The 21311-nt window shown below is 33.5% G+C and overlaps 3 protein-coding genes across 4 annotated transcripts; 2 read left to right on the forward strand and 1 right to left on the reverse strand.

Moving 5' to 3' along the window:
• The first annotated feature begins 4316 nt into the window (after nucleotides 1–4316).
• On the forward strand, nucleotides 4317–8417 carry LOC146952799 (uncharacterized). Its single transcript, XM_085706026.1, has 4 exons — nucleotides 4317–4429; nucleotides 4601–4731; nucleotides 5771–6682; nucleotides 7298–8417. Exons 2-4 carry the CDS (start codon nucleotides 4615–4617, stop codon nucleotides 8183–8185), a joined length of 1917 nt encoding a protein of 638 aa, XP_085562152.1. The 5' UTR covers nucleotides 4317–4429; nucleotides 4601–4614; the 3' UTR covers nucleotides 8186–8417.
• A 470-nt stretch (nucleotides 8418–8887) lies between these two features.
• Nucleotides 8888–12159, reverse strand: LOC146952800 (Rhomboid-related intramembrane serine protease family protein). Its single transcript, XM_085706039.1, has 7 exons — nucleotides 11740–12159; nucleotides 11481–11608; nucleotides 10644–10729; nucleotides 10418–10458; nucleotides 10158–10324; nucleotides 10004–10066; nucleotides 8888–9363 (listed from the first exon to the last, which is right to left on the reverse strand). The coding sequence occupies exons 1-7, from the start codon at nucleotides 11930–11932 to the stop codon at nucleotides 9202–9204; spliced, it is 840 nt and encodes a 279-aa protein (XP_085562165.1). The 5' UTR covers nucleotides 11933–12159; the 3' UTR covers nucleotides 8888–9201.
• A 2604-nt stretch (nucleotides 12160–14763) lies between these two features.
• LOC146952801 (signal peptide peptidase-like) lies at nucleotides 14764–20855 on the forward strand. 2 transcript variants are annotated; one of them, XM_085706051.1, is made up of 13 exons: nucleotides 14764–14832; nucleotides 14941–14991; nucleotides 15851–15966; nucleotides 16068–16219; nucleotides 16324–16409; nucleotides 17128–17255; nucleotides 17423–17449; nucleotides 17543–17593; nucleotides 17962–18048; nucleotides 18153–18222; nucleotides 19267–19403; nucleotides 19606–19683; nucleotides 20592–20855. In XM_085706051.1, the coding sequence occupies exons 2-13, from the start codon at nucleotides 14952–14954 to the stop codon at nucleotides 20718–20720; spliced, it is 1101 nt and encodes a 366-aa protein (XP_085562177.1). In that variant the 5' UTR covers nucleotides 14764–14832; nucleotides 14941–14951; the 3' UTR covers nucleotides 20721–20855. The 2 variants fall into 2 exon arrangements, with proteins under 2 accessions (XP_085562177.1, XP_085562185.1); XM_085706059.1 differs by lacking the exon at nucleotides 17423–17449.
• Nucleotides 20856–21311: the final 456 nt, after the last annotated feature.

Below are 21311 nucleotides of genomic sequence, written 5' to 3' on the forward strand. Positions count from 1 at the left end.
ATAATACTTCAATATGGGGAGGGGACGAGGCCTTATATTCCCACTTCTATTGAGGTAAATCGTCAACCCTGTTGGTTTTCCTTCCTATGTTTTGACTTTCTTGGCTAAGAATCTTTTTGTTTTCTTTCTTTAGGCTAAAAGAAAAAGTCCTATGATGTGGAATTTGGAGAGTTTTTGGAAGGAAGAACAAGTCCAAGCTTGGGAGCATCTCGCAAGTAATGACGCCTTTTGGAGCAAGAACATTATCATGAGTGAATCCTCTTCCTTCTGAGGTTCTTCAGTCCTAGTTGTGCCCTAGAGAAGATGCAGTGGCATCAGAAGGTGTTACTTTTTTTTTAGATTTTAAAGAAAGATTTATGGACAACTTTATTTTTTTTTCTCTTATTGTAGAATTGGCTAGATAGTCGGGTTTGTGGCTCCTCTAATGAAGTATTAATGAAACTCATCTTTTGGCATCCACATCTTAGTGTGACTCTTGCTACCTTTTCTTTTTAATTATGTGATGCAAAAAAATTATAATAAAAACATGGTTCTACCAAGCAAAATGAATAATTAGCCGCCTATTTTTATACATATTAAAACGAAGAAAATAATACATTTATTCCAATCTAAATACATAAGGCAACCACTAATAATTCTCAACAAAACAAAAGATACTAATAACTTGGCTGTATAAAACTCCCTCTATTTTTTTTAAGTGTCATTTTGAAATATTAGTACCAAATCAGCAAAATGTATTTTTGCACATTGTTAACTATTATACCCTCAGTTTAATTCACCAATAAATTATTATTTTTTTGCACACACTTTATTTTTTCTAATAAATTTAATATGTTATCTTTCTCTCGTAACAAACAATTTTTTCAATTGTTAGTTATTATCTCTTTCTCCATCAATTTTTGTTCACACTCTCTCATAACAAACAATTGTCAACTTTCAAAATATTGTGCACATCTCTTTAATTATTAGTCAATTTCCAATGAGTCTTCCACTCTTTCGTCCTTTTGAACATTCATGGAGTCTTTTACTTTTTTCGCTCAGATTTGTTCTTTTACTTTGCAATTGAAATTTTTAACAATTACTACTCATCTTATTTATAGAATTTTAACTCTTCATGGAACCATTATTATAGGTAACAAAATTTTGTTTAAATTCGTAGTTAACAAGAAAAAATCTTTGTTTTTTAAAAAAACAACAAACAAACTTTGTTTTAAAAAAACAAACTTTAGTTTTCCAAATATAGCATTAATTAGTTTTATTGAAAATGATAAGAGTAATTGACAAAAGGTATAATTGACAAATCGTATTCTTAAAATACTGCAACAGTAGTTAAATAGAAATGCTAAATCCGCAGTTAAACCACACTTAAAAATGAAAAGAGGGAGTAACATATATCTTCAGCCAGACTCATGAGAGTCTTCATAGTTTGTATCCATCCTCCTCACCTGTCATTTAGCGTTGCTTTCTGTGGTTATAGCTCGAATTGAGTCTTTGGTTGTAAACCTTCATTAGGGAGGTTGCATGCCTCAAACCCTCCTTCGTATTCCTTATAAACACTGATTGTATATTAGGTGAGGTGAGTAGAAGAAATCTTCAAACACTTTAACCTCTGGTGAGAAAGTATTTATGTCAGCCTCCACAGTTTCAACTTCATTGTCTACCTAGAACATGAGACTCTGGTGAAGTGTTGAGCTTACACATTCATTGGTATGTATCGAATCTTTGTCAATGATGATAGAGTAAAAAGGCTTGCCGTCTATAATAAAGAAAGCATATCTTACTTCCTTTGGTTGCACCACAACATCGGCTATAAGAACTCCTAGTGTGTTGGATGCTTCACCCATGATGCTAACCATTTTCAATTCTGTTGGGATTAAGTCCTCCATGTGTTTTTCCAAGCATCTTTAAAATTATTAGTGGCATAACATTTAAAATTGCACCACCATTGACAAAGACTTGTCTAAACATATCTTGCCATTGATGGAAGCTTTGATGGACAAATGGTTGAGTTGTTTTACCATGTCTTGAGTGGGTTTTTCAAACAACATACCTTCAGCTGAGGTGGCCTATTCAGTATCTCCAATGAAAATGTCACTTTTTAGCTCCCTCGGTCGAAGATTGCCTCCCAAAATTCAAAGGGAATCAAGCCAATGGTTCAGATCCAATTTTTGTGGTCATGTAGGTCTTAACTCGACTGCAATTTGCTGGTGCAAGAGGGGTTAGAAACATGGTTGAGTCTGAACTTGAGATGAAAAAATATCCTATGACTACTCTTAGTTCGGCTTTAATCACCATTGTTTCTCCATTGAATTTTCAGAACCAACGAAATGTTATACTAGCCTAGGTGTCCTCAAACCCACAAGGGTGGTATAGATACATCAGATCTTGACCCGAAAGTTACTGTATTATCCAGTGCATGTGAATAATTCACCCATAGCTGCTGCATATTGGATAATCAAGGGTTAGACATTGTATTCTTGGTATTGGGTCGTAGGCGTATCCTCCGGCATAAGACATGTTGTTTGCCTGCATAGCGTTGGCATAAGGCGGAATTTCTAGCATGCCCTAGGTGACAACCTTGCCATATGTACATGTGCAACTTGAGGTTTGACTTTGTTCAAAGTACCATGCGCTACTGGTGTATACGCCAAACATAGTCTTGACTTAAGAACTGGATTTTTCGGCAATAAAGGTTGTATTGTTCCACTGGACGTGCAAAATTTGATGATGGATCGAGAATTTATCGAGGGAGTAATTCTTTCTCTTAGTTGAGGATTCCCTAACTCCTCCAATAATAGAACGTTAAGTTGTTTTTAGATTTATGATATGTTAAGAAATGCATAAAAAAAATAAATCCAAAAAGATAGAGAGATAAAAAAAAATGCAAAATAACAATGTTTGTTTGATTGGAAGTGTCTAATTACAATGTAAAAACCGAGTATTTATAGCAAAAAAAATATGCATACTAGCCAATGGTATGGTGTTGAGTCTTTGCTCGGTTGATTTCGCGGGTAGTGTGTGAGTTTACTAATTCGTTGAGGGGATGGCGACACCCCATGTTAGGCTATGAATTCCCTCTTTCTAGTATGGTGCATTGACACAATCCTTGGTGTGCAGATCCATCACGGAAGTGCTTCTTCCCTAACCCTTCATTGTGGTTAGTAGTGCTACAAACATGAAATGTAGATTTTGAGAATCATTGTTCATACCCACTTAGCCTTGACTAAGTCTTATATGACCCACATACTTAGCTAGTGGACTTGATAAAGAATCAACTTATCTCGTTCGGTTGTTTTAACATTCACATAACTTGCCAATGATCGGAGTTTCCTCACCTAAAGTTCAATTGCCTATCTGTCAATGTTGACTAATATATAGGATAATTATTTTTAAGTGTAAATACAATCCTACAAGAATATATGTGGCTAAGTTCAACATATTTCTAAATCTTTAAATAAAGATCAACATTTTTGGTTGATAGTTAAAAGTAAAATTTTTGAAATATGCAAGAAATAATAAGAGAAATGATATTTGAACATCCATTTTTAATAAAGAAAGTTTGCCTAAGGTTCTGGTGGTAAATAGTTGTTAAAGATACAACTTAGTTATAAAATCTGTTTAATGCCATCTTGGGATCATTTTGTCGTGTGGGGGGGTTTCAACACAACCATCATAGGACTATTATTCTTCGAAGGTTTAGTACAAACATTTACATCATTATACCTTCCAAGCATAATGACCAAAAGAAGTTTCAGATAAAAAAAAATAAAAAATATTTGAGTTTGAATTTTAGAGTGTTCATTTGAAAGGTAGCCCAACTATAATAATAAAAAAAAAATTAAATGTTTCACATAAAAAATGTTCCACCGTTGATTTGAAGATTAGTCTTATAACGCCTTCAAAATTCTTAAGTCATAAAAAATATTTGAGTTTGAATTTTAGAGTCGTCCATTTGAAAGGTAGCCCAACTATGATAAAAAAAAAAATTAAATGTTCCACGATTGACTTAAAGATTAGTCTTATAACGCCTTCAAAATTCTTAAGTCAAGAATATTTTGAGGAGTCTATCAGAGTCAAAGATCTTAATTACGGTGGTTTTTTTTTGTGGTGGCCGAAGTTTGAACTTTGAACCTTACATATATTATGCATTGTCTTATCAACTGAGCTAAGTTAACTACTCTACGACTTAATTACTTACCGTGGTTTAGTAAAAATAATCTATTTTTTTGAAGGACGCACATTCAAAATTAACAAAAAAGAAAAGAAAAAAAAAAGAGTCATAATAGAAACTTGAACCTTCAATTGACTGACTCCTTATCTTTTTGTATTTTGTTTTCTTTCTCTGGATATTACCATGCCATCCATTCTTAAACTCCACTCACTCTGCATTTTCAGCACTCTCTGAATTCACTCTCCGGAGTATTCAAAGGTTTTTGGATTCATATTTTAGTTATGCATTCTGTTTCTTTTTTCAATGGTTCATTTTATCCATTTTTAAATTATGCAATATGAACCATGTTTTGGATTATAACATCAGAAAATTGTATTCGTGTTTAACTTTCTACTAATATACTCAATCTTTCATTGGTTTGTTTCATAGTTAAGTAATTGAGGATGAATATGGTGAAACCTGAGAATGATGATACTGTTTCTGGAATTAGCAGAAGAAATCAATCAGCAAATGCAAACATGAAGAAAGGAAAAGGGTCATTTCAACTAGTAACTGACAAGGTACTTTAATATTAGTACTTTTATTTTACTGATTCACTGATTTTTGTTCATGTTCTTGATTAGTTGGATATGATTCTGAGAGGTTTTAATTCTAAATTGGCTAAAACAGCACGATACTATAATCAATCATATATCTATTTACCTTTCATTAAAACTAGCAATGTTGTATCGGATGGAGTGTTGGGCGGTAAAGAGCCAACACGGGAGTAAAATAAGCGTAGCAGAGATGAAGATGTTACGTTGGATGTGTGGTAAGACTAGACGTGATAGAATTAGAAATGACATTATTTGAGAGTTGGGGTAGCACCTATCGTAGAAAAGATGGTAGAAACTAGAAACTCGGCTTATGTGGTTTAGGCATGTAGAGAGATAACATGAAGATTATGTAGTAAGGAGAGTTGACCAGATGAAGATTAGTCAAATCACTAGAGACGAAGGAAGACCTAAAAAACCTATACGAGAAACTATTAAGAAGGATCTCGGGATTAATGAGTTGGATAGGGACATGATATATGATAGAACATTATGGTGGAGTTTGATCCATGTAGCCAACAACCCCACTTTCTGGGATAAGGCGTGGTTGTTGTTGTTGTTGTTGAATTATACTATTGACATTTCCTTTAACATTGCAGACCCCACTTAGTCTGCATATTCAATCTATTTTAGTGGATATTCAACTAATCATTTATTGTTATGTTGAATTAAAATTTTCTAAACATTTTAAGCTTTTGGGATGATTTGGCTTTAGAAAATGGATGCAAAGTCACTGACCTCATATATGATGAAAAAATCTTATGATGTTATTTGGTTCTTTGTAGCCTATGGAAATCACTACTTGCTGATAACAATTGGATACCCTGATGTTTCCATTTGTTTTAACTTTTAACAACTGAACCTAAACCTTAAAATGTGCTTTTTTTTGATTAATTGCATTGTATGCTTATTGTTATATAAAATCTATCTAAATCTAGTCTCCTTGAAGTTCTGGGAAAGTTTGTACTGCTTAAAGCTGAATATCCTTTGGCATGTAATTTGACAGGGGAATCATTCTTACAGCAAGAATCAAATGAATGGAATTGCGAGGGATGAAAATTCAGGAAGTAAACTCACCTGCACTTTCTGCATTTGTAAAAAGACTTGTCGAGTTGTATGCTCAAGAACAAAATTATTGAATATTCTGATTGTATGCGGAAAACCACAAGCAGCTAATGTGATTTTCAAAAAGTTGATTGAAGAAGGGCATCAGCCATCTTTAATAACATACACGTCTTTGTTAAATGCTTTGACCATGCAGAAGTGCTTCAAATCTATACATTCCATTGTCTCGCAAGTGGAAGAAAAACAAATGAAGACTGACTCAATATTTTACAATGCTGTTATAAATGCATTTGCTGAATCCGGGAACATGGAAGATGCAAAAAAAACTGTTCAGAAGATGAAAGAAAGTGGATTCAGACCTTCCACTGGCACTTATAGCAACTTGATAAAAGGTTATGGTATTATAGGCAAGTCCGGTGAAGCAATGAAGTTGCTAGACCTTATGTTAACTGATGGAAATTCGAAACCTGATCTTCAGACATACAATATGCTTGTCAAAGCATTGTGTCAATCGGGGAACATGTCTGAGGCATGGAACATTGTGTGTAAGATGCCTGCCTCTGGAATGCTACCTGATTCTGTAACTTTCAACACAATGGCAATCGGTTATGTTCTTAATAGTGAAACTGCTGAGGCTGAAGCAATGATTTTAGAGATGCAGAGGAAAGGTTTGGAACCAAATGAGAGAACTTTTACCGTCATCGTAAATGGATTTTATAAAGAAGGTCAAATTAAGGAAGCCCTGCAGTTCCTTTACAGAATAAAGGATTTGGGGTTTAAGCCTCATCTTGTTGTGTTTAATGTCCTGATTAATGGTTTTGTGGATAGGATGGATAGGGATGGTGTTGATGAGGTAATCTTGAACCTATGCCTAAACTTTTTTCTTGTTAAACTTGATTTGGATCTGTTAATGAACAAAAGGTCCATTGTAGTATTGATTGTAGTTTTAGATTGATTCAACATAGGATCAATGGAACCTTTTTAATTCATAACCTCTTGACATTCATATTATTATCAATATTCAGTAAAGCATATAAAGCGACAGTGAAAGAAAATGGTAAAGTAGTACTCTCCTAGAATTTACCACTTGCAAGCTTTTTATACATATTTCGAATTATAAACATGTTTCCATCTTTTTAGTCTTGTCACAATGCTTCTTGATTTAACAGTTTTAGAATCATGTGATTCGGTTTGTCATTTTTTTAACCATCTAAAGGACGTTAAATAATTTGGATTTATTGCTCAATGCCTTTGGTTTTTGAATCTTCTTATTCTAGTTAAGTGTTTGTCAAATTAGTGTGCCAAATGTCATGCAGTGTTCTAATACTTTTGGCTCAAAAAGGGAAAAAAAATCAAGTCACCGCTCCTTTGGTTTGCTCGGCATAGTGAATAGCAGTTTCTTTAGTTTTATTTCTGATATGTATGCATTCCACCTTGTAACTAATGGTGAAAATCCTTCTGTATATAGGTTTTGAGATTGATGAAAGAATTTCAAATCCAACCAGATGTGGTAACATACAGCACTATAATGAATGCATGGAGCCAAGCTGGATTCCAGGATAAATGCAAGCAAATTTTCGACAACATGCTGAAATCTGGTGTAAAGCCAGATGTGCATGCTTATAGTATTCTTGCTAAAGGTTATGTGAGATCAATGGAAACAGAGAAAGCCGAAGAACTGCTAGGCGACATGATTGAGTCCGGTGTCCGCCCAAATGTTGTTATATTTACAAATGTCATAAGTGGATGGGGCAGTTCTGGCAGAATGGACAATGCTATGAAGATCTTTGACAAGATGTGTGAATTAGGGGTTTCTCCAAATTTGAGGACTTTTGAGGCCCTTATTTGGGGATATGCAGAAGCAAATCAGCCATGGAAATCAGAAGAAATGCTCCAATTAATGGAGGATTTTCATATTCACCCTAAGAAGTCCACATTCTTGCTTGTTTCAAAAGCTTGGCGCTTTGCTGGATTAACAGAAGAAGCTGTTAGATTACAGAGTATTTCAAGAGCCAAACAAAGGATCAATTCAATAGATGAAGATGGCAACATAGCTACAACCTCAGAGAGAATTTACCAAAAGCCACATATTGCTCCTTTAAGCAGTCTCTTACAGTTCCTCCCATCATCTGTAGGTTCCACTGATAAAAAAAGCACAGCTTTGGGAGCTAGAAGAAATAGTCGGCTCCCAAGAGATGCTGATTTGGTGACTACATTGCTCTCGACAAAATTCAAGTGTCATTCTCGTACCTGTAGATTTGTTGAAGGATTTTCCGTCATGTGTCATAAACGGTTTCAAGGTCAGCGTGGTACATACCAACTTGCAAATTCCTGCACACCAGTATTCTTATACTGAAAGGGTTTGAGAGGTGAAGCGTGGAATCACTTTTGGAGTAACCAACAAAAACTTTTAATTTTTTGTTCACCTTATTACTCCTTACATTTTCGTGTAATCAAAAAGGGAAAGGACTGTGTATTCTATTCTTTGCAACTTTTAATATCTCTAGTTGTTACGTTACTGTTTTTCTTTCTTTGCTAACCAAGAAATTACTTGAATAAAAAATGGATATACTAAAATCCATTAACTACTGAGATTGGTTTTAACTTTATTCTTTGTTGGATGAATCAAGATTCACCTCCCTTGGCCATCCATTCCTTTTGATTCTATATATAGCTTAAATATTTAGATGAAAAACATAGAATGAAACTTCTTCTACATAGTGCATAATATTCCATTAAGCCATCTTCCTTTTAAGTTTCTTACCTATTAACCATAGAATACATAATTGTGAAATGAAAAATGTTACTCTTTTCGGTAACATTATGGTATGTTTGGTTCAACCAACGGGGGAGGCGAGATATTTTAATCGAGGGAGGAGAATAAAGTTGTTAAATGCTGACTATGGTGTTGCATGTTTTTGGCCGACCGCCTCGGGCAATTTGTCAAAGGGGTCCTGGCATGGGGTCACCATAGGCCACAATGGCATGTTCTGTCGTCCGCCATTGATAACACATGAGGAAAGGAGATCAATCTTATGAATGTTGTATTTGGTTCAAGTAGGAGGAAGAGAAGCCACAATGTTGTATTTGGTTCAATGGAGGAAAAGTGTAAATTGACTTTTCTTACAACGCTCGGATATGAAACTTTTGACAAATGGACCAGATTATCTACATGTATGTTAGTTGGGATGAGTAAATGCTATTTCTACAAAATATTAGTACATCTACATTTACATGTAGTTGCACAAATGAACCTCATCTCAGATGATTACATTTCGTTGTTAAATATACAATTACATGGTATAAAATTTATATAAGCAGCATCATTCTCTTCCGTAAATAGTTGCGATCATTCATCCATTCCAGAGTGGATTATCGGTCTGAAGAATCAGAAGGAACTTTGCTAAGAAGCCAAACCAAGAGCACACCAACAAGAGCACCAGAAAGGTGTGCAATATGGTTGACATTTTGCAATGCGTAGCCTCCACGAAAGGTTCCTGGTAAAGATGTTGAAGCTTGAGCTGCTTCCATGACCTATTACACTCACAAATAACAGATCAATCATAAATGACACTCTCATGCTCCTAGTTGTTCAAGTATAAACCCGAATAACAAGACCAAAACATGAGCTTTTTTATCTCTTCAAACAAGTGAATCATTAGATTAAATGATCAGTATAAAAAATGAAAGAAATATATTGCAAGCCATTTGCGGCATGAGTCAAGCAAGACACATCATGATACTAGACAAACATACAAAAACAAAAAACATAATGTTACATATTTGACACATCTGAAGGGAGCACTTTAGAGGTTAATTTGAGTGCAAAATTATGACTATTAACTGAAAAATTAATAGTTAAGTTCTAAGTTCCAACTATTTTGTAGTTTGTTATACATCTGCGTGTATTTTATCGCGGTCTCAATCATTGAGTTTCAATTCAATGATATGACTGCACGATTATAATAAAATAATTATAATCACACTTTTACTGTGAAAGCACACTCATGAAATTTACAGGACCAGAATTTCAATATGTATCTTTAGGAGATGCAAATCTGAAAGGTTGTGATATTTTCATTATAGTAACTTTTGAAAAGTTCTGCAATCATTTAGAGTTGTTTTACAGGGCAAAACGGAAAAAAGAAAGAAAAAAAAGGTTGCTTATGCTCACCTTCTCTACAACAAACTGACCCAATATAAGCACCTCAAGGATCTTCCTCCAATCCCATGACATCTAAATCAAGTTCAACCAAAAAGTGTAAGAACTTGGAGAAACAAACTGGAAACATAAGAACAATAAATTTTCTGAATACAATTTCATGTACCTTTACAAGGACGCTGATAGTAAATAACCCAAAAACAGCACCAGAAGCTCCAACTGAAACAGTGTTTCTTGGTAAAATCAGCCAGGAAACAAGGTTTGCTCCAACACCGGTAAGAATGTAAGAAAGCCACAAAGCAAAACTTCCTCCCTCTTCTTCAACAAGCTTTCCTGTTGTGAAAGCAACGAAATAACAAATGTTCATGCTTCAATCTGATGACAAGTCACATCCAAGAAAGAAGAGTGACCGTGTCACAGCCTTACCAAATATGTATAAGAAGAAAAGGTTGCTAGAAAGATGTTTCCTGTACAAGTTAGAGTATTAGTCAGATTATGGATTGAGATAATGAGAAAATAGCTCACAAACCCAGAAATAGAAAATGGATAAAAGCATGTGATCCTGTTCCCGTGGAATGCAAATTCTTAAAAAAAAAACAGGATATATCAAACACAACAACAGAAAATTGAAATGAAAGAAGAGTGAACTCACCAATTAGCATGACAAAATGTTGCTGTGAGAAACTGGAACCAATCAGGCCTGCTGTGAAATAAATACAATGCCTTGATGCCATCGACCTACAGAAGAAATGACGGAAAACCATTCATCATAAAGAAATCCAGAAATGGGAACAAAAGCATTTCTGAGTTCATACTAGGGTTAGCTTGATTTAGACTTCCATGTATTGATTTTGAAAGAATTGAATTTTGTAGGCAATTATCATAGTTCAAAAGTTAGCTTGGAAGAATTAGGTTTACTTGGATAGTCTAAACTAAAAAGCACTAATACAAACATGGACACTAGACAAGATACTGACACGTATACACCGGTAATCATATAAAAAAATGGAATGGATTGAAAGTAACCATGTGTCAGTGTCATATCGATGTCAGACACACATTCAATTTGAAGCGTCGGTACTACATAAGAGTTGATGAAAAATTGAGTCTCTAAAATCACAAAAACTGAACAATATGGTTCTTGGAGCTAACAAAATTCTAAAATAAACCATAAAATTGAAAATCCTCGATCACATTAGTCCTTTTAGCTCGGCCGTGTCTGAAATTCTTCTAAACTGACTAATGCAATCGAGGTTTTTTAATTTCATGCAATTTCGTTAATTTCAAGGATTAAATAATCCAACCCCTACAAATTCAAAGGTAATAAGACAATTCACTCAAATTATACATATGTGGTGTGGCATATGCAAACAGGAAAAATCCCATAAACAAGCATGAACAAATATCAAATATTTCTTGATTTCTTAAGCAGAGTCCTTGTTCTTTACTAGGCTGAATAATGAAACAAGGTAGTATATATGCAATGTACCCGAAAGAAATGGTCGGCAACGAATATACCAATGTTAAGAAGTATGATCCAGAATATCCCGTTAACTCGTTTCTCTGGTTCCCTTTTGTTCAGCTCCGGTTTCGCCACTTCCAACTGCGATATCATATCTAAAAAAACCAATCCAAAATAATAATAATCAGATATCAAATAAACGACTGAAGTTATTTTTTGAGTCTTGCACAACTCGCAAGCAAGGTGTTTGACAAAATGTCTCAACCAACACACAGAAGTAAGGTACCTGATTTGTTGTTGTTACATTGAGTGAGAGAGGGGGAAGGGAGAATGAATAGGGAATGATGAGAAAGACGTGGGTATGTGATATTGGGAGAGTTTTTGATGTTGAAGGTGGGAGGTACAGAGAAGAAAGAAGGGGTGTGAAAATGGTGAATGGGTTTGTAAAATTTGAAGGTTGCAACTGCAACTTGTGCCATTCTTCGGGTTTTTTTTATTGGGAATTGCGAATGAATCAATGTAAGGTTGAAGAAGAAGCGTTACGCTTTCGATTACTTTCTAGTTTCTGCTTAAAACAGTATAGGATTTCGCGGTTTTGAATGTTAACTACTTTTTGTATTACGAATTCTGGTGGTTCGGTGTAAATTTAACTACTTTTTTGTTGCGATTGTTTTTTCACTCTATAAAAATGCGAGAAAACCGCAACTGCAACTTGTAGCTTTTTTTTTTTTTTTTTTTTTACGGATTTAGAGAATTGTCATTTGAACAATCATTTTATGTGACAACTTGTGGGACATCTAAAATATACATATAAATGTTGATCTTGACACAAAAGTCAAAACAACAGAAAGAAAAAAAAATTAAAATATAATATAAGTATGAGAGAAAGTTGTCACAAAATGATTGTTCAAATATCATTTCTTACGGATTAATTATGGTTGTGTTTGCTAATAGAAGTAAGTTAGTTTTCCTTAAAAAAAAAAATAGGTTAGTTTACAAACTTGTTTGCATAGAATTGGCAATGTTTGGTAAAATAAAAATTATTGTTTTCTACTTCCTATATCTTCTATCATGCAGAATAATATATCATATTCTTTTTTTGGAAGGATTCATGGTTGAATAGAGTATCATTTTTTTGTTAGGTTTAGTAGTTGATGATATGAATACTATGGGCTGGGGTGTGATCGTGAAGGCGTTGAATGGAGGCGGAGACTTTTTGCTTGGGAGGAAGAAGTGAGGGAGTGTGTTGTAGTTTTAAATTCAGTTTTTTTACAAGTTGATGTGAAAGATAGATGAGTGTGGAAGTTGCATCCTACTTAGTGTTATATACGATGAGCAATGCATATTATAGATTGATGGAGGAAGTAGGTAACGAGTTTAATAACAACAATTATTTAATGGACAATCAACTATTGTGGTTAAAAGTGGTACCTTTAAAGATAACTCCCTTTGCTTGGCGTTTGCTTATTAACTAAGTTCCTAACAGGGATAACTTGGTGCGGTCTTACCTCCCAGTTCCCAAATTTGTACGGGTGGATGTGGTATGAATGAGGACAAAGACCATTTGTCTATTACTAGTGACTTTTATGGTAGAATTTGGTCGGTGGTTTCTCGTTGGTTAGGATTCTCAACGGTGATTAAGGGGACTTTAATAGATCATCTTTCCCAGTTTGGTGGTTTAAGCGGTTTTTCAAAACATGCTCGATCGACGTTTAACATAATTTAGCTTTCAGTTGTTTGAGTTATTTGGAAAGTGAGAAATAGGTGCACCTTTCAGCATAAGAAGAAATATATTTATTCGTTAGTTTAAGAGGTTGAGCTTCAAACATATTTATTCGTTAGTTTTAAAGGTTAAGCTTCAAACATTTTGGTGGTTGAAATCAATTTATGTTATGTTCGATTTAAACTACAATTTTTGGTGGCATAATCCTTTGCAATGCCTAACTACTATTAAGTAGTTGTTTGACTTTTTTCCTTGTTTACAGTTTATTGTCAACTTTGTAACTTTCTTGAAGTCTTTTGATATACATCTTGTGTTAAAAGACCTATTGTTTCAGTATAATTCATTTTGATTTGTTAAAAAAAAAAAACTACCCACATTCTTAATTATTTTTTCTCGTTTTATATTTTGATAAAACCTTGCACACATGATATTGCTACTTCTGCATCTTGCCCACTTTTTTTGTGACCTTACTCTTAATTTATATATTGGCTTGGGATTCATGATATATATAATTATGAATAAAATACACAATAAATAGTGTAACGCCTAAGGCTAACGAGGATGTGGAGTGATCGTCGTGCACAAGGCATGACATTAAACGACTTCAGATACTTTCTAGGCAAACTGAAACCACATTGGAGCAAGAGGGTTTCTGAGGTTGTGTAGGTATGTGTCTGCATTATTGAATGAAGACTTGTAAGAATTGTTTGATACTATCTATACCAAAAAGATGCATCTTCTTTTTGACAGCTCGTCTCATAATAACTCCACACTTGAGCGTGCTTGACTTGAAACAATTTTGGAATGAACGATCTCCTGAGAAGTTTCTCAGAAAACGCGAGTGAGAACAAAACATGTTGAAAAGACTTGTATTTGTATGTGAGATCAGTCGACAATATTTAAAATCATCAACAATCATACAATATTGCTATATTAACTTCTATTAAATTTTATATATTATGTATTTTAATTTTCACATATTAGTTTACCATTTAAATTTTCATATTCGTAACAAACTGATCATACTTCAAAAAATATGAGGTAATCAAGTAATTGAGTTAAAGTGGTTAATAAACTTCAAGAACGAATTGTTTGAGAGAACCCGAACTTAATTTCTATGTGAAACAATTTTTTACTAAGTTTTTTGTTGAACTTGAAATTATTAGGCTATTACCTCTAAATATAATACGGTTAACATTAAAAAAAATATCATAAACATTCCTTAAAAACATCTGGTATAATGAGATTTTTTTTGACCAAATCTTTTTACTTTCTTTTTATAGAATTTGACTAAAAGTTATTATTTTTAATGAAATTTGACCAAAAATTAATATGAACTAATGTAAAAAAATAGAATGCATGTATAAGGTATGATGTATTTTGGTTCAATATTTCAGAAATCTGATGTGGAATTAAGAAAATTCGTGATTGGTAGAAACGCTTCATACCACGTGGGTGATTCATCTTTTCGTCGTAACCGCGGGCTTAAAAATTACAAACAATAAACAAATAAAATATAAAATATAAAAAAAATTCTGAATTTATTTTTCATCTTAAAACCCCAACCCTTTAAATCCTTCAAAAATCATCGCAATTTCTCTACCTTGTCTTCTCCGATCTGCAACAAACATTTGGGCATTTTTGTTTTGCGAAAAGGTGGTTTCATAAAAATTATCAAAAATTGTTTTTATTTTATTTTTGGGGTTAAATAATCAATGATAAATTTGGGTTTATTGAATTTGTGTTGTTTGTCTGTGATTGCAGGGTGAAGCAAGATGAAAAACGTGGAGAGGATTGCGAATTTGGCTTTGGCAGGTTTGTTTTTTTATTTTTGTTCAGTGTGTTTTTGTTGTGTAAATCTTGTATTTTTATCATTATTTTTTCTTTTTTTGTCATTGTGTTTTGTTTTTCTTCAATTGAGAGTAATTTTATCATGTAGGTGTGTGTTAATTTGTGGTGTTAAATGTATGCTTAATGCTGCTGAAGTGAAAATGTTTTTGAGGTGTTCTAGTGACAGTACTATGTAGCATTGACATTTCCGATTAAATGCATGCTCCGTGTCCGACACGACACATGTGGTTACATTAAATCACTTTTATTTTCTTAAATTATTTCCAATGTTAATGTGTCATTGTCAGTGCCATGTGGTGTCTATGTCGGTGCTTTTTAGTATGATACTGTTTAGAATAAGGGGGGCCATGAGTGTTGATGTGCTAAGCTATGAGCTTGAATGAGTGGAAAAATGATTGTGGTATAGCCTTATAGGATTTAGGGAGCGTTTGGATCAACTGTTCAATTAAGATTTTATTCATTATTCACCAAGTGCAAGTTGGTTTTTACAAATGAAGAGGGATCTGGATAAACTATTTTGGAGAGTTTTGAAAATAATTTGTTTAGTATAAGCAATTTTGAAAGTTCTTATAACCATTTTATTTATAGAAGCGCTTTTGCTATAGGATAAGTCTAAATAACCTTTTTTAGACGCTGCATTAGTAGTGCCTGACATTTAGACGGTTGCACTGTTGTTTGGTTTTCGATGAATGAAGTTATAAACAAGTGATGTTTGTAGTTTCAAGTTCTTTGTTTCTAATTTTACTGTATCATTAAGGTAAAGTCGGGTGTTTTTTTCTTTGGTAGATATTTTGTCATTAATCATTTGTATCTTCTCTCGCAGCTTTAACCTTAGCACCTCTTGTTGTGAAGATAAATCCAAATCTAAATGTTATCTTGACTGCTTGCATCACTGTGTTTGTGGGATGCTATCGTTCCGTCAAACCAACTCCTCCTTCTGTAAGTAGTATTTTTTATACTCAATTTCTCCTGCGATGTAGCTCTTTTCAAGTCTCATGAATCATGATCTGACATATCTGAGTTGTGTGGCAATAATGCAGGAGACAATGTCCAATGAACATGCCATGCGTTTTCCCTTTGTTGGGAGCGCCATGTTATTATCACTTTTCTTGCTCTTCAAGTTTCTATCTAAGGACTTGGTCAACACTGTCTTGACACTCTACTTCTTTGTACTGGGGATCGTTGCCTTGTCGTATGTTCTTTTCTATGGCCCACCTTTTCCTTTTTCTTGACAGTACTTATTAAGGAAATTTTGTTTGATATTTTATGACACCTTTGTTCTCTCTCTTCATACAGGGCAACATTACTACCATATATCAAACGATTTTTGCCAAAGCCTTGGAATGATGATCTCATAGTCTGGCACTTTCCATATTTTCGCTGTATGTCACGTGCTTGCCACTTTATTTGTCCGCACTCTTGTCGTGAATGAATAATGCTGTATCTCTAAACTGTGGTATCAGAAGTTATATGATTCCTCATATCTGATTGTCAATGATGACAGTCTGTGGCTTATATTTCTGTTGAGTTTTACAAGTATGAAATTGGTTGTATGAAGTACCTACCAGATATGTGATATTTTTTTTTGGCTAAATTCGCTAATAGCCAATAATGTTAATACTCTTATCGGGCATAAGAGAGCTTATTAGTTAGTAGCATTCAGTGAATTTGGTCATATCTGAAATATACACTTCTTTTCTGGATTAGTTACTGACTTTATTAAAGGAAAAAAATTCTTAGACCAATCGGAGCTAAGGAATATGATTTTTCTTTTTGTAAAGGCATGGTAATTGGTGGAGAGAAAAGATAATTCTGCAATAACATCACATTTTTCTAGACTTCTATTTCCTAGACATGTTGGCAAGATGTGGTCTTATGACTGTTAGAGTTTCAATTGTTTCTTTTCTTCCTTTACTTATCACTCGTTTAAAGCTTGATTATCGTTGCTGTCGATGAACTTTTTTTTTTTTAAATATTTTTTTTTATCACGATGTGATCATCTCATTGTCTTAAAGCATGTATGTTTGCATTTGATCTAGTTGTCGATAACTTGCTTCTATCATGCAGAATGATATTTTTCATTACACCTTTCTTACACAGCTTTGGAGATTGAGTTTACAAAGTCACAGATCATTGCTGCAATCCCTGGAACCTTTTTTTGCGGATGGTATGCTTTAAAGAAGCATTGGCTGGCAAATAATATACTGGGTCTTGCTTTCTGTATTCAGGTTTGGTTCTTAAGCTTTTACCCGTGCATAATTGTTTGAATTCCACTTTACTGGTTTTAAAAGATGCCTTTTTAAACGCGGTTGGTATTTTTTGGATACCATCTGCTGAATGTTGTGTATAATATGAGCTATAAGATGTGCTAAGTAATAGTTTCCATATTCGTAAGGGAATTTGCATGGGATCGCCAGAAGAGGTGATGTTTTATGGCTGTTTCTGCGAAATAAAATTCACATTCAAATTATTAGCAGTCAAATGACCACAATGATTCTATGTTTAATATTTACAGGGAATTGAAATGCTCTCTCTTGGGTCTTTCAAGACTGGTGCTATTCTGTTGGTAAATATTTATTCTCTTTTAACAATGGTTTATGGTGCTAAAATCCTTTTTTCTTTAATTGTAGTTACATATTTATTAGCATCTTGTTTTGTAAATCACCCATCCTTTCGCCGCAAATGAACCAAGCTGTTCTGAATGGTCGCATTCATTTAATTATATTTCACACACATTTTTTATTGATAAAAGTTCCTCTTGTCTCAGTTTATCAGTTTGCTATTTTATCTGTCCCTTCCAATCCATGTTTTATCTTGCAAAAAAAGTTAGGCTGTGGTTGTAAACCAGATTACTACATATTTCTATTTCTATTGCATTGTTCATTAATAGTTTGTAAATATGATTTTTGAATCTTTTCATTTTTGTGTTTGTAGGTTGGACTCTTTTTTTACGACATTTTCTGGGTTTTCTTCACACCGGTGATGGTTAGCGTTGCAAAATCATTTGATGCTCCAATAAAGGTTATTATCCTTGCTTATTGAAATGACCTCTGTTTTTTTCATCTTGATATGAACTTTGAAATTATGTTATACCATTATTATTAATTAGTTCAATCATTTTTCAGCTTTTGTTCCCCACAGCAGATTCTAAAAGGCCATTTTCGATGCTTGGACTTGGTGATATTGTTATCCCTGGTAGGCTGAATCTTTTACGTTGATGTGTTTTCTTGTACATGTGGCAACTGTTTTTTGAGCTGTAATGTTAAAATTTAGTACCTAGTAGATATTTTTTATCGTATTCTGATAGGCAACGGTAGGAAATTTCGGAGGAATTGGGATGGAATGAACCAGATGTTCTCCATTAATGTGTTAGAGAGAGAGAGGTAAAGGGTTACAACAACTGTGAAGTTTCAACATAAACTCAGTTTATGAGTTCAAATAGTTACTTGCATGTTTTTAAAATATATTTAAATCTATTTAGCCTCATTTTACCTCGATTTGAGGGGTACGAAAAGTTAGTTTGAGCAGGAATGGGGAATTATTAAGCTCATGGTTCTCCACATTCCCTTCTCACTCCATAAATTTTGAAACTCTTGAATTTATTTTATACATAAACAATTGTGTAAGTGTTTAAAAGAGCTGATAAAAATGCTTAGGATATGCCCATGAACTGTTTTCAGTTTAGTTTTGTAAACTTTTCATAATAACTTATAGAAACAACTTCTACGAGTTTATGAGGAGTTCCCTCGTTCTCTCTTTAATTGTAGTATATAAGCACTTGTATGATTAAGTGCTTATTGAATAATTGTTCAGTTAAGTTGGCCCAAACACATGGGTTCAAAAGGGTTTTTTTTATAGTTTATATCTCTTCAATGTGATTCGCTGTAGCCATGCTGGTGTTATGTCTATAAACCTCTGTTTTTAATTGAAATGGTTGGCACTTCACACTCAGCAAAGATATATGGAGCATATATTAGGCTATAAATTCAAATTAGATGAAGAAACTATTCTTCCCCGTAGATTTACAAAGTTTTTTGATGATTTTAATTTAATGTTTCAAAAGATATCAGAATATGTATGATGAAAGACATTTCTTAAATAAGAAATTGGAAATGTACATGATTGTCGTCGGTTGATATATGATCCATTTCCACATATGGGATTGGAAAATAATAACATCCGTTTAATAATTTGGTTGTCCCTTCTATTTATTTTGACGACAAATGTTTTTCCCTTCAGGAATCTTTGTAGCATTGGCCTTGCGTTTTGATGTTTCTAGAGGAAAGCAACCCCAATATTTTAAGAGTGCATTTTTAGGATACACTTTCGGCATTGGCCTCACAATATTTGTGATGAACTGGTTTCAAGCTGCCCAGGTAACTGGTTCTGTAATTTCATTCTTTTTTCTTCTATTGATATGCTTTTCATGAAAGGAGGTTGTAAGTTGTAACAGTAGTATTGTTAAACTCACTACTAATAAGTCAGACTGGTAGAGTATGTGAACATGTCATGGAGTTTTGGTGATCAATCTTCTCTATTAACATTTTTACTTTTCTTTTTATCCTTCCTTGTTTTCAGCCCGCTCTTTTATATATTGTACCTGCTGTTATTGGATTTTTGGCTGCTCACTGCATCTGGAACGGTGATGTCAAACAGGTTTGTTTCACTTCTTAATTTTTCCTTTTTTATTTTTCTTGAATAACGTTAGTCTAGTTTCTTTTTCCGCATCTCATTTGCTTGCTGCACCCCTGAAATATAACATGTTAGTTTTCTGTTGTAACCATGCACACAAATAAGAGCTACCGTTTCTTTGAACCATCAGTACAAACATGTCACAGTTTTTTACTTGCAATAAAACCATCCAACAGTTTTTCAAACAAGAGGGGGGACGAGAATGTTAATATTGCTAAGTAGTAATGTTAATATTGCTAAGTAGTAATTACTCAAGATAAATACGATTAAGAATACAGTCACTAAATGGGAAGTTCAGGTAGTTCCCATATATAAAATAAAAATGGTAAAGCCTCGTTTGGGGCTTGCAAGGGAAGATATATGTTGAATGATGGGTAAGAAGGGTTAATCACATAAAGAATAGTCTAATTGTTAGAAGTAAGAGATAGAGTTAAATGATCCACATTTAGTTTTAATTCATTACAATTATTATGCAACTTTTGATCTATCTTGCCGACTCTACTTAGTGAAAAAGCTTTCATAGTTGTTTGTGCACAATTGTTCATTCATATTGATAGTGCACAACTGTTCATTCATATTGATTGTAAGGGGAAGAAATTTGAATTGTTCATTCTTATATTCTTAAGTTTAGTGGTAAACAAATTTGAATGATCCCTTAGTTAAAATTTCTTCGCTTTACAAATGTTCTATGTCATTGATAACCAACTTCTATGCTTTTATTTTGATTTTAAGACTTTAAAACAGAATGAAGTTTTAAAGACTGATGATATCGGTTTGGAGACATGGTCCAATTTTTTTAGTTTCTTTTAATATACATGCTAAGATTGCTAGATGTGAATTGGTTAGCTAAGTTTTTCTTTGTTTCGATTTAGTTATTGGAGTTCGATGAGTCCAAGACGGCCAAATCATCTGAAGAAGTGAGTGATGCTGCCAAATCTAGCGAAAAGATTGAGCCATCTGGAGAAGAGAGTGATGCCAAATCTAGCAAAAAAGATGAATAAAACAGTTTCAATACAAATACTTTTGAGTCATAGAATACCTCATTACATGTAATAGTAATAACTTATTCAGCACCAAACACTAATAGATTTTGTTATTGAGAAAAATTATTAGTCTTATTTTCGGCACTTGATTAAGGTTTGTTTCGTGTGATTGTTTCTCATTTTTTATTATATTCATTTTTCTTGATAAATCAATTTTAGCTACTGATTGGATAAACAACTTATTTGCAGCTTATAACATAAATATCATGATAAACACTTATGTTAAGCTATTTTTACAGTGAAAGATAAAATAAAGCTAAATTGTTTTTGTATAAGCTATAAGTTATTTTCATAAGCTATCTTGGAAAACTAATGAAAATGAGCTGAAAACAACTTATGAGCATTGTCTTAAGTTGTTTACAATAGATAAATTTAGGCTTATTTGGTGTATTGATCCCTTAATCAATTTCCGTTTTCATTTTTGTTCATAACTAAAAAAGCTCACGTTTCGGTCCTCCAAGTTCATCTTCGTTTGTCAAATAAATTCATGTCCGTTAACTTTAACTCCAAATGTCTATGGTGGACCAATATTATAGATAGTCCGCCATA

The sequence above is a fragment of the Medicago sativa genome, chromosome 1 (genome assembly GCF_051527215.1).
Source record: "Medicago sativa cultivar Bolivia chromosome 1, Bolivia_mono, whole genome shotgun sequence".
Classification (NCBI taxonomy): Eukaryota; Viridiplantae; Streptophyta; class Magnoliopsida; order Fabales; family Fabaceae; genus Medicago; species Medicago sativa.